Raw genomic sequence first — 14,013 nt, 5'->3', positions numbered from 1 at the left:
ATTAAGGAATTTGTACTAAATATTGCAATGTAATCGAATCAGTTTCTGCCGAAGTTATGTTTGAACACATATGTGAATTTTCTGAAATGCAGCCATATGCAAACAACCAAACATTTTCACGACAACATAATAATGTTATAAACATAGTCTAAAGTTACAAACCATAGTCATAAGTGCAGAAATGAAAACAAATATTCTCTTTAACAAACTTGACAAACCACCATACAATTACAGATACTACAAACCACAAAAACTTCCGTCACTTATAAAGATTGTCAATTGGGGCACCTTGACTGGCAGTGTGTCATTCCTATGAAGCAGTGGATTGTTCACCCCCTTGTCCTTTCCAGCTCCTGACATTGTGACCCAGGTTTCCACATTTACCACACTTGGTGGTGGTTCCCTTTCTGGTCGTTTACCTCCTTTGTCGAACTCCTTCTCAAGCTCTTTTTCACCAAATGCCTTCTTTTGTTTCTTCTTTGGCCTTCTAACTTGTGTATGATGCTTTGGTGGGATGAGTGTTGTTGGACAATGTGAAGGAGTCCACATATTCGGCCCATTGATTGGCTCTATCACATTCTCATAAACATTCTTCCATGTTGACAACCAATACACATCAGAAACCCACTCTTCTGGTATACCAGCATTAATGCTATTCCTTGACATATCCCATATGGCTGCAACTGCATGTTTGCAAGGCATCCCTGTCAAATCCCACTTCCTGCATGCATAAGTTTTATGTTTAATATTCACAACACACTGTGATCTTGGACCTGTTACTTGATACTTGTCTGTATCAACCATTAAAACAGACATTACAGATGCATGTTTCTTGATCTTATCGAAGACCTCAGTGGCATGTGGTATCAGTGGCCCCATACACTTTGCCTGCAATTTCTTTACATTCACTATCCTCTTGGTTATGTACTCCCTATTGAATTCTAAGCATGTGATAATCGGCTTGTCCCATGCTCCTATGATTTGTCTGTTGAAAACCTCACATATGTTGTTCAGCAACATATCACGTTTAGCTCTTCCAGAAAAATATGCTCTTGACCAAGCGGTGTATGGGATCTCATTCAGCCAGGCATACATAGCTCGTTCTATTGTCTTAATTTCTTCCATAGCTTTGTTAAAATATGGAATGGATGTCTTCCTTCCGGCTGACCAAAGCAAATTCTTATAAACATCTCCACGCCACTTGGATTTCATGTTCTCATGGATGTGCCTCAAACAAAATCTTTGCTCACCATTAGGAAAAACAGCTAGCGTAGCTGGAATCAGACCCTGTAATACAAATTGCAAATATTCCTAAAATTTTGCAAGCAAATTTAATTGAAAGTTATGAATTCACATTTAACAATGGATTACCTTTTGCCTGTCGATGATGAAGGTGAAACAAGATTCAGCCGTACACCCTAGGTCATCTCTCAATAGTTGCAAAAACTATTTCCAGCTTTGTGTTGTTTTTGCCTTAACAAGGGCATAACAAACTGGATATATGCTATTGTTCCCATCTATACCAACAGCACTCAAGATCTGTCCAAGAAATGGTCCTTTCATAAAACAACCATCGACACCCAGCAACAGTCTTCCAATCATCTTAAATCCTCTCATCACAGAGGTAAAACAGACATAAATCCTGCGAAACTGCCTTGTAGGACTACCTGGGTTGGCTTTCAGTAGTTCATCACAGTACGACCTTGGCAGACCATACTGTTCTTGGTAATCACCATAAATCCTGGTAGTTGCTATCCTCTTGGCTCTGATGACCTTATGTAGTGATGTTTCTAGCTGATGATTCCTAAGAAGTTGACTTTGAATTGCATGAATTGGCATCTCTGGAATGCTTTCAATCATAGGTTGGATCTCTCTGGCAATCGAACTCATTGTGTACAATGAAACGTCCCTTGTTGTCAAACAATTATGTTGATTTTGAACTGTCTTCACACACCACTTCTCCTTAGCCATCTGCCTTGAGATGTGAACTGCCCAAGGGCAGGTGGGCTTTGTATGCCTTTTAGGGTGTAGGGATTGGTTAGACACTTGAGAGTGGCAAACTAAAAAATCAACTAATGAGAATGTGCCATGTCAAAGTGGTAAACTATGCTAAAAATGTTGGCAATGGTTTAGACAATGGTGAAGTGGTAAACTATTTTTTTTTAAAAAAAGGAAAAAATGTGATTGGTTGAGATTGGAATGGACCCCACCATAAACTACCCTCTCTCTCACCAACTCTCTTCACCGAATCGGTGTTCCCTCACCGCTCTCTCCCTCTTTTTCGGTAAACTTCGTGCGGCTAAATCACCGGCAATGGTTGCCGATCGGTACTGGGTGGGTTTGCCGCCCCCACTCTGGACACCCTTAAGGTGCTTGTATTTTTCCCTACTTTGCTGCTTTTACTATTTTGTCCCTCATCTCCTTTTTTTTCAGCACCAAGTAGTGGTGGATTACTTCCAAAACATACCACCCTATACGTTAACAATTCGTTTTTTGTAGGATAAACGCATCCCTCCTAGCCTTAAGAGCATAGTTTTTGACCATTTGATTCATCTTACTCTTGTCATCGATAAGCTGACCAACAAAGAATGGCATATCATCTGCAGCCCTGTCTTTTATAGAAGCCTTCCTTTTCCTCCTTATCTTCTAGGTAACCTTATCTCTAAATGTTGTATTCTCATCATACCCACTTTCAAAGTCCTCCAGGTCTACGACATATGACCTTCTTCGCTTCTCTCATCATCATGATCCCCATCACTTGAACCATCCAGTTCTTCCCTAGTAAATTCAACATTAGCCCTGAACCTTTGCATATCAACTTCTATTTCATAAACCATATTATCTTCCTCAATATACTCATAATCAGGATCATTTTCTTCACTCTCTTCATTATGATCTTCAATTTCTTCCTCATCTTCATTCAGATTTTCATTCTCATTATTTATTAAGAATGATGCTGGAACAATTTCTTTACATGGCCCTACAGGAACTTTATTGGACTCCATCAAGATTGTTGACCTCCGGTGTTCAGCATACATGTGTATCATGTGGACTCCTTGACACACATGATCAAACATAGGTTCTAAGTCAACATCACATTTTAATGTCCTAAGACCAAAATCCAAAGAACAGTAGGGTTCCTTGTAATGAATGCAGAAAAAGTGACCATCATTGTAGCCTATTTTCTTAACCATCTCCTCTAAAATATCAGTAGTCAACACTCGAAAATCTACATGATCAATGTAGTTCATCTTCCCACCAAAGTAATCCCTATTGGGGTTTTCTACAAAATTACCACCATGGTGTAATTTAATGGTAAATTGACTCTGGGTTTCACCTATAAACAAACATCAATAACAAATTAACACAACAAAAGGTTCAAATTTTACCTAAATCAGACCCTGTGAGCTTGCATGTCACTTACGGTACATTTCGTCTGGCTCGAAGTACTGATCTTCAGCTCTAACCTTCCATAATCGAAGATCCATGCTCGTAACAGAGTGCCAATCAATTGTAATTGTTCAAGTGTGTAGGATCGCCATGTACAGACTTATGAATTTAGAATTAGGTTAAGTTGAGGGTTTCATAGTGATGAAATGTGAAATATATGAGGATGCAGGTAATAATTAGGGTCAAATTACCATTCTGCCCTTTGACCGTTTAAAGAAAACATTGGAAACAGACAGAAGCATGTGCTAGGGGGTAATATTGCGACATAACAATCAATGTTGGGGAGGGGGGGATTGCAATTATTTCCAGAGAGGGGGCAGAGTGCCAATTGACTTTAACCCCAAGGGGTAAAATTACAGTTTACTCATAATGTAGATTTAGTTAAGGTTACAAGATATTATTTATTAATATTTAATTTTCTCTATAATTTTATCATTTTAGTTTGTTTTTACTTTAACCCTTATTATATACTGTTGATGAATAGTAGATCTAAATTTTAATACTTTATTTAATTTAATTATTTTTATTATAGCTAATTATATATTATATTTTGATTTATATTGAAAATAAATAGTAATTTATTTTTATTATTGTAAACTATACATGTGCCGATAAAAATATAAAAAACATATATTTTTATTATTGTAAACTGTACGTGTGCCGATTTTAGTCGAACAAACTTCGTACCAACATCGGTAGTATCGGAACCGGTATTCTTTTTAAGGTTTTTTATTGATATTAATAAATATCCCTTTGTGCATATCGCAACTTTATTTTTTTAGTTTTCTCCTTCAGCTACTATAGGGATTGTCGGTACCGAAATGAACCGAACCCCTACCAATTGATTATATATATATATATGTGTGTGTATATATATATATATATATATATATATATATATATTAACAGAAAGTAATCATGGACAGTGATATAGAGTTTTTAAGTAGTTATTTATTTTTTATTCTAAATTTGACCATATATATATATATATATATATATATATATATATATTGTATTTTTAGTAATCCCTTTTAATGAAATTTTATTCATTATTTAATTTGACTGTTTTAAATAAGTTGTGTTTCTTAACTTATTTTAAAAATCTAACCCCACGACTATGTTTATTTGATATATATATTTATTAAGTATTTTTTTAATTCTAATTTTAGACATATTTTTTATAACATTTAAGATACGATATTTTATAAATTAATGTCGTTTACCTTCTTATAATAATATAGTATAATGCTTTATATTTATATGAATATACCATTGCAACATGTTTATTTTATCTGTGTTTTGATGAAAGCTTTGTTCAAAATTGATCGAGTCAATTATAATTGATTCTTTTTGTTTATCACCGTGACAAACCGAATTGAAACCTTTTATATCATAAGCTATAACGAGTGTCGGTGATGAACAAAACTGGTACCGTCCGAACAACATTGGTACCACGCCAATTTTAAATGAATATCAATACCAATAATTACACCTTTGAAACTTTTATCGATATTTATTTTTATATTTTTTGATCGATGTAAAACATGTGTTTATATGTTTTTGGGCATATCATGGCTTTATTGTTTGGGATTTATCTTTCGGTCGCTATACAAAGTGTCGATTATGGTACCGGTACTTTATTGAATCGAACCGCTACCAACTAACTTCCCGCCGCAACGTGCGGGGGAAGTTCACTTGTTATAATAAAATCAATGAATCATATTTTATTCTAATATCGATACATCTTTAACATGATTAATACAATGTAAAGTGTACTCAAAATGCACCGATCGGGGTAAAAAAACCGATAAACATTTTTTGGTTAGTTCGGTGTTCGGTTAATCGGTTATTAGTTAATGTAGTTTTTGATTGATTCCGGTTCGGTTTCGATTAACAATTCGCTTATTGCTCATCCTTATACATTGTTAGTCACGTAACATATCATTTTTTTAATTAAAAAAACTATAGTAATGCTATACTCTAATTAAAGATAATAAAATGTTCTTTTTTATTGTGTAATTTTATTTTTAAATTTTAATGTACGAAAAAGTTACGACCATTTAAAAATTGTGGAAGTAATTAGTTTTTTATAAAGGAATAAATTGTAAATAATTAATTAACTACAATTTGGTTGAATACGATAGATTCAAGTATAATAAAGATGTGAATTTAAAATGCAATTAATGTTTGAAAGACTAATTTACTCTTATTTTAAGGTTGTACTTTATGCATTAAACTAAAAAAAAGTTCTTAACTTTTATTGTATCTTAAAATATCATTCTCTTATGCATTATATATAGTGAAGATATATATATATATATATATATATATATTCAAATGTAGGTATGAATAGTGCCAATTTTCATTTGAGTTAAATTTTCTTAAGTAATTTTGGTACATCAACTTTCTAAAAGTTGAATTCGTAGCATTGATTAGTTTTTTCTCGACATTCTTGTATAACTTTCGCTAAAAAAATAGTTGTATTTAAAATAAAGTAATGTTCTGGTATTAAGCTATAATGAGCGGTACAAGAACCGAACTGATTCCCGTCTGAACAACATCAGTACATGTGTTAGGATCCGAGGCTGACATGATTGTGCTTGTTTGTGATGTTTAAACAAATCAAATAGATATGAGCAGTTTTAAGTGCAGCGGAAATGGATAACAAACTTTGTAAACACAATCAAAGGAGAATATAGTTTGATAAACAATTGCTTTTTCATAGAGTCGAAAGATTACATTAAAAGCAAAAGGTTACAATGCAAGCTTACAGACTAAACTCCCCCTCAGCCTGATACTCCAGAGTTGGTTGCACAAGATGAAAGGATTGAGTTGAGGAGAAGAACTCACTCAAATCGAATCAAATATAACAGTACAGAGTACTGTTATATTTATAGGCAAACCAAACTACTGATGTACTTCAGCTGACGTCACCATGATAGTGATTTCTAACAGCCTAACAACCTATAAACACTGATCTATACAAAACTACTGATGTCTAACAATTGATTGATAATACAATACAAAACAAGTCTAACATTGTTCACGTTTCACTGTTGTAGCCTAAGCACTGATTACTTGAATCATCAGTGCTTTCTTCAAAAGGTGATCAGTCTTTGAATGAGCAGTGCTTGGATCTTCAACAGTACTTAAGAGACAGCAGTAGATAGATCTCAGCATTTACCTTTTAGCAGTCTTTAGTTGTTCCATCAGTGTTTGGTTCATCAGTTGTTCTTCTGAGCAGTGTTTAGAGTGTATCAGCAGATAGATAACCACTGTCAAGGGGAGAGCTTAGTGTAAACATCTGCTTATTGTGAATCCACTGTTGTGACCAGGTTTTGGCTTTACATTATCTGTTCCTCTAGTAGGGTTCAATCCCAACAATCTCTCCCTGGAACAGATAATGCCAAAACCTGTCATTATTCTGGATTTTTATTCCTCATCAAGAGTTCCTTAGCTTGTTTCTTAAATTCAGCTTCAAATTTCTTAGAACACTGGTCATCCTCATCCCTACACAATGTAAGTTCAAGGAGATCCTGCAGATCTTCAACACCAAGGCCAAGTGCTTCTTTCCATGATATGTACTTCATTTCGCCACTGGATCTGACCAAGGTCAATACGTGGGTCTTTTGATCAGACATCCACTTTAGTATTTTAAATCCTAATGGGTTTCTTGGGAGAGATTTATTCTTTGATGAGTTTGGGGATGATGGCCTTGTAAATACTTGCAAGCTCTCAGACATTCTTTTGAAGGCTTCTTCAATGACTTTGTTTGCTGCAGCTATGTCTTCTGCAGTTTCTTGTTCAATAAGCTCTTGCCTTTCAATTTCTGATATGTCTGTTGCAGTGTTTGGTGATGCAGGCTTGTTTAACACCTTCTCAAAAAGGTTCTGAAGCTTTGTTGAGTTATCTTCTTTCAGACCCATTTTCATGATGGCGTCCTTGAAGTACTCTGCTTGCTTTTCTTTGACCTCTTCCTCAGTCAGCTGTTTACCTTCTTTTTGGTCTGACACAAAAATAGGATTGTATGCTGATTTGAACATTGTTCTGAGGTTTTCAATCTGTTGTTCAAGTTTCATCATATGTTCTCGTTTCATTGAAGCACTTGAAGCAGTTATCTTTCTTTTCTTCAGCCTTTTATAGGCTTCATCAGTCTGTTGCCTGGACCATTTTGATATGGCTTCAGCAGTATCCATTTTTGCATCCACCAGCTCCTTTTTCTTTCCTTTGTACTCAGCAGTGAGGTCAGCAATGAGCTTTTTGTATTTGCTCCAGTTTGGAGCATTTTTCATCTTTGTAGGATCATTTTTTATTCTTTCAATCCTCTCAGCTTCATGCTTTAATGCAACTAATGGCCATTCTTCAAACTGTTGTTCTTCAGCAGGATAGAATTTCTCTTTCATGATGTAGGCTAGATACTGTTTCCTTAACTTTTTCTTTCGATCAGCCTTTTCTTTGATTAGCTCTTGTGCAAATTCTTCTATCTGCTTTACTTTTGTGAAGTAGAACTCCAGTCTTTTAGCAATGCCTTCGTCGCTTAGACCTTCACTTTCACTCTCAACCTTAGCTTTTACTTTAGCTTGCCTTGCCTTGATCTTGAGGTAATCATCCATATCCTCTGGTGGCATGTAGCCTATGAGTGAGGAGAATCTTCTTTTTGAAGGATCTTCTTCTGTATAGAATTGCCTCATCTCATTTTTGAGAGCTTCAATTTCCAGTGGATATTTTGTAGCATTAGGATCATGTATTTCCTCATTGGCAGGGATTAGCTTTCTTTTTCTACTGAGGAGCTTTGGTTGTGATATAGGAAAGGTGATAACAGTGGTGGATGATTGACTAACAGCTGCTGAAACAACTGGTGTCTCAACTGCTGTTGTCATTACAACTACTGATGTATCAGCAGATGTCTTCTGCTTTTGAGCAGGGGTTATGATGGCAGTTGTTTGAGTGGTGATCAGTGGTTGACTAACAGTAGTTGAAACAACTGGTGTTTCAACCACTGTTGCCATTACAACAGATGTTGTAACATCTGTTGTCTTCTGCTTTTTGGCAGGGGGTGATGATGGTTTGGCTGTTTGTGATGGTAATGGTGGTGGAACAGTGGTTGTGATGGTATGTGATAGAGTGGTGTGTGTTGGAGGTGTGTGTGTTGTTGTCATGTCAGCTGTTTGGCTACTAACAGCAGTTTTTGTAACTACTGATGTATCAGCTGTTTGAATTATAGTTTTGGATTTTGTGGTTTGAGGTGATGACTGTTTTTCTTCTTCTGGTTCAATATACAGCCCATCTTCTATTCCTTTCTTTCTCAACTTGATTTTCTCCCCCTTTTTGGCATTATCTACAAGGGGTGTATCCATGAAGAGGATGGAAGATGGAACTTTTTCACTATGGGCAGTCTTTTGTATGCTGGCCTTTACAGCCTTGATATCTGCTTGAGTGTCTTTAAACCTTGATTCCACCATGTTGGTCAGCATTTGTACTTGAATAGCATGCTTTTGATTAGCCATATGGTGCTATTTTTCAAGCTTGCTTTGAAAAATATTCCAAAGCTCATTTGCAGCAAATGCATGTTGTGTAGGTGCTTGAGCAGGAACAGCAGTAGCTTGTGCTTTTTGAGCTTTTAAAATCTCTTGCACCATATCTTTAATTTCAGCAACTGAATCTTCAAGTTTTTCAACTCTTTTCGTCAATTCCTGATATTTTGAATCATCACCTACATTAGTAGGATCATTTGAATCCCCACCAGTAGTGGTTGTACCAATGTGTGACTTAGGAACTGAGTCTCAAAAATCATCCATTAATGCCCCTTGTTCTTGGTACTGGGGACTTCTTTCTTCAGCACTCGATAAACCTTTGATGGTACCGGTGGTTAAAATCAACTCACTGGTGGTTACCGATGTTGCCATGGAAGAAATTGCCTTCAGGGAGTCTTATTAATGAAACAACTGTCCAACTGAAGATCTGTTGATCCATCAGTTGTAGTTGCTGCTCCACTTGAACTACCACCGAGAGTTACTTGTAACTCAGGGGGTGTAACCTCCTCAGTTGTTGCTGGGATAGCAGAGGTATAAGCATCAGACCCAGTCACTTATGGAGGTATTCTCTCAGTAATGGGTGATAGAGAGGAACTGGTTTGTGTCTGTGCAATATCAACTACATGCAACAGGGGTATTATTGATTGTGGCATTATGATTGGTGAGGGTATGGGTGTTGAAAGAGACATGTCCTTGGGATCAGGACTGTGGAAGATAGATCCGAGTGGATCCAGAGCTTCATAATTTGGTGTCCCTGTGATTACAACCTGATCCTTTTGTGAGGATGCAGGAGGAGTTTGAGGCTGGGGTTGAGATCTTTCTTCCATCTGCTGTGAGGAAGTAGCAGCAGTGGTTATTGGTGACTTTTGTGCTGTCACAGGCATTGTCTCTGGGATCTCATCTTCCAGAGATGCCTTTGTTTTGGGTATGGTGGGCTTTCTGGATATTTTCTTTTTGGTTCTTTTTGTGGTGGCAGGTATGGGTTTCAAAGCAGTGGGTGTGCTGCGTTGATCACCTGGAGCAGTGGGCTCAGCAGCAGATACCTGAGGAGCAGTTTCATCTGCTAAATTCTGCTCAGGCACCTCTGCTTTTGTTTTTATCGGTGCCAACATTCTAGAGAATGTTTCAGGTGTTAGGTAGTTTATTTTAAAAGAGGCACCTTGTTTGGGCAATTCTGCATCTTCCTTTACAAATTTTTGTTCAAAATAGTAGCTTAGAAATCGTGGAAAGAGCAGAAATGCCTTATTATCAACGTTTTTTACCAAATCATCAAATATATCCTGGGAGTAATTAATGTTTTTATTGTTTAAAATTGCATACCCCAGGCATTGAATTTTTGTTGGTATTTCATTAAAAGACGTTGTTTTATTAGAAACACGCATTAACAGTGTGTGAAATAAAAATCTGGGTGCAGAAGGAAAATAACCTTTTTGTAAGGTATCCCTTTTAGGTTGCTCTGCATAGCCCCTGTTTATGATATCCTCTTTCAACTCGTCTTTAGAAAATGAGGTTTTTCCTTTCAAATCATCGAGTTTAAAGATTTCAGAAATGGATTGTGGAGAGACTTGAACCTTCTTACTCTGTATCGAGGAGTTGATAGCTGTGATGATGTCTCCTTGTTTTTCAAGGGTGGCATTCTTCCAGAACTCTCTCTGGGTCTAAAGATAAATGGGAGCGTCTGCTGTTATCAAAGTTTTGTACTTTGATGCAGATAAGATGTCAATGATGGAGTCGAAGGTGTTGTCAGTTGTGGGTTTTGTGAGTATACCCACATAGTTGTGAGGAGATTTGTAGCGAATCTCCGTAGTTTCAGCGGCCATTTGAGTGGCGTCTAATGGGATGGAGGAAGAAGATGGTTTTGATTTTGACTTCGATTTTGGTTTCGTCATTTTTGATGAAGAAGATCGAAGAAGGTTTTTGGAGTTATGAGAGGGAAACTGCTTTGTGAAGAGAATGTTTGGAATTCAATTCGACAGTGTGAGCCCCTATTTGGGTTTAATCAGGGTTTTATTCAGGGAAAAAAAATGAATGCTGATGTGGCAGCGGTTATAATGATCTGACGGCTAAAAACTGACCACGTGCCAACCCCTGATGAAATGGTAAATAATGGAGGACAGTTGTTTTGACAACCACTGAAGGATCAATCATCAGTAGTCACAACGGTAATGAAATGAAGCAGTGGGTGTATCAGTGAATGGAACAATCATTTTAAACATCAGTGTTTTTGACCGAGCAGGGGTTGACTATTAGCAGTGGACATACTTTAGAGAACAGATGTTGAGGCGCAACAGCATTTAAAGAACAGCAGTGTTTAAAAACAATAATGGGGATCATTTGTGTAACAACTGTTAGTGCAGCAGTGTTTTGACTTTTGACAAATAATTTTAGCATCTGCTTTATTTCCCTCTTTCTATGTTAGCAGAACACTTGTGCTTGTTTGTGATGTATAAACAAATCAAATAGATATGAGCAGTTTTAAGTGCAGCGGAAATGGATAACAAACTTTGTAAACACAATCAAAGGAGAATATAGTTTGATAAACAATTGCTTTTTCATAGAGTCGAAAGATTACATTAAAAGCAAAAAGTTACAATGCAAGCTTACAGACTAAACTCCCCCTCAGCCTGATACTCCAGAGTTGGTTGCACAAGATGAAAGGATTGAATTGAGGAGAAGAACTCACTCAAAACGAATCAAATATAACAGTACAGAGTACTGTTATATTTATAGGCAAACCAAACAACTGATGTACTTCAGCTAACGTCACTATGATAGTGACTTCTAACAGCCTAACAACCTATAAACACTGATCTATACAAAACTACTGATGTCTAACAACTGATTGATAATACAATACAATACAAAACAAGTCTAACACTGTTCACGTTCCACTGTTGTAGCCTAAGCACTGATTACTTGAATCATCAGTGCTTTCTTCAAAAGGTGATCAGTCTTTGAATGAGCAGTGCTTGGATCTTCAGCAGTACTTAAGAGACAGCAGTAGATAGAGCTCAGCGTTTGCATTTTAGCAGTCTTTAGTTGTTCCATCAGTGTTTGGTTCATCAGTTGTTCTTCTGAGCAGTGTTTAGAGTGTATCAGCAGATAGATAACCACTGTCAAGGGGAGAGCTTAGTGTAAACATCTGCTTATTGTGAATCCACTGTTGTGACCATGTTTTGGCTTTACATTATCTGTTCCTCTGGTAGGGTTCAATCCCAACAATAATGACAGGTTTTAAGAAATTTGAAGCTGAATTTGAGTAACAAGCTAAGGAACTCTTGATGAGGAATAAAAATCCAGAATAATGACAGGTTTTGGCATTATCTGTTCCAAGGGGAGATTGTTGGGATTGAACCCTAACAGAGGAACAGATAATGTAAAGCCAAAACCTGGTCACAACAGTGGATTCACAATAAGCAGATGTTTACACTAAGCTCTCCCCTTGACAATGGTTATCTATCTGCTGATACACTCTAAACACTGCTCAGAAGAACAACTGATGAACCAAACACTGATGGAACAACTAAAGACTGCTAAAAGGCAAACGCTGAGCTCTATCTACTGATGTCTCTTAAGTACTGCTGAAGATCCAAGCACTGCTCATTCAAAGACTGATCACCTTTTGAAGAAAGCACTGATGATTCAAGTAATCAGTGCTTAGGCTACAACAGTGGAACGTGAACAGTGTTAGACTTGTTGTGTATTGTATTATCAATCAGTTGTTAGACATCAGTAGTTTTGTATAGATCAGTGTTTATAGGTTGTTAGGCTGTTAGAAGTCACTATCATGGTGACGTCAGCTGAAGTACATCAGTAGTTTGGTTTGCCTATAAATATAACAGTACTATGTACTGTTATATTTGATTCGTTTTGAGTGAGTTCTTCTCCTCAATTCAATCCTTTCATCTTGTGCAACCAACTCTGGAGTATCAGGCTGAGGGGGAGTTTAGTCTGTAAGCTTGCATTGTAACCTTTTGCTTTTAATGTAATCTTTCGACTCTATGAAAAAGAAATTGTTTATCAAACTATATTCTCCTTTGATTGTATTTACAGAGTTTGTTATCCATTTCCGCTGCACTTAAAACTGCTCATATCTATTTGATTTGTTTAAACATCACAAACAAGCACAATCATGTCAGCCTCGGATCCTAACAATTGGTATCAGAGCTTGGACAGTCAAATTTGATCTAACAATCAATTTGACATAACAGTTCAGCTCACAATTCATTGATACTAAGGTTGGTTGTATTCAGTTGAAAAACAGAGTAACAAGTGAATCATGATCAAAATGGTTATTCAGAAACTCTGTAAAACAACCAAGATGTCATATGACACACAAATTTCACGCAACAAGTGATATCATGCACAAGTCACTCATAGTTTTCAGATCTGTAAAATATCTGATAAACTATGGGATCGTTCGACATTTTCAAAATTAATTTCAATTTTTGTTTTGATATTTGTGATGTTTTCACTAAATGCTAAAGTATGCACCTCGGATTAGCAAAACCTATGTTCATCTAAACACAGGTGTTCTGCTAACATAGAAAGAGGGAAATAAAGCTTTAGTCAAAATTCTTATGTGCTCAAAGGCAGGTTGAGAATCCTCAAAAGGACCAAATCAACTTTGTCAAAGCACATTAAGAAAATAAGGTGTCAAAGCAGTCCTAATCATATGTAATGTGAGATCTAGTAATAAAACATGCACAAATGTGGTCAGATCTCTCAAAACATTACTTCAAAGTGATTCTGGACTAAGCGTGTTCAAAATAAATCTCCCAGTGAGTATTTCTGAACATGTGAATAAAAAGGGTATAAAGGGAAAAAAAGAAATGAACAAATCTCAAAGTGTGGTTATCTCAAAACTTTTGAAATCAAAAGAAAAGAGTATAAGCATAAAACACTCTTGAGGTTAAAGTTGGGTTAAACAATGGGATCATGCAACTGTGTGCATTCATCAATACATGAATTGTTCAGGTATCTATGACATTCCCAGTGATTGACCTTAAAAGAAGAATTTACAATCGAT

The 14,013-nt window shown here is 36.4% G+C and overlaps 1 protein-coding gene across 1 annotated transcript; it reads right to left on the bottom strand.

Moving 5' to 3' along the window:
- Positions 1-237: 237 nt before the first annotated feature.
- Positions 238-1,890, bottom strand: LOC110889518. The gene is made up of 2 exons (XM_022137068.1): positions 1,495-1,890; positions 238-1,311 (listed from the first exon to the last, which is right to left on the bottom strand). Exons 1-2 carry the CDS (start codon positions 1,888-1,890, stop codon positions 238-240), a joined length of 1,470 nt encoding a protein of 489 aa, XP_021992760.1.
- Between the last annotated feature and the right edge of the window lie 12,123 nt (positions 1,891-14,013).

The sequence above is a fragment of the Helianthus annuus genome, chromosome 2 (assembly GCF_002127325.2).
Source record: "Helianthus annuus cultivar XRQ/B chromosome 2, HanXRQr2.0-SUNRISE, whole genome shotgun sequence".
NCBI classification, from domain to species: domain Eukaryota; kingdom Viridiplantae; phylum Streptophyta; class Magnoliopsida; order Asterales; family Asteraceae; genus Helianthus; species Helianthus annuus.
Note: the sequence above shows the minus strand (reverse complement) of the source record. Positions and strands in the feature narration are given on the sequence as shown.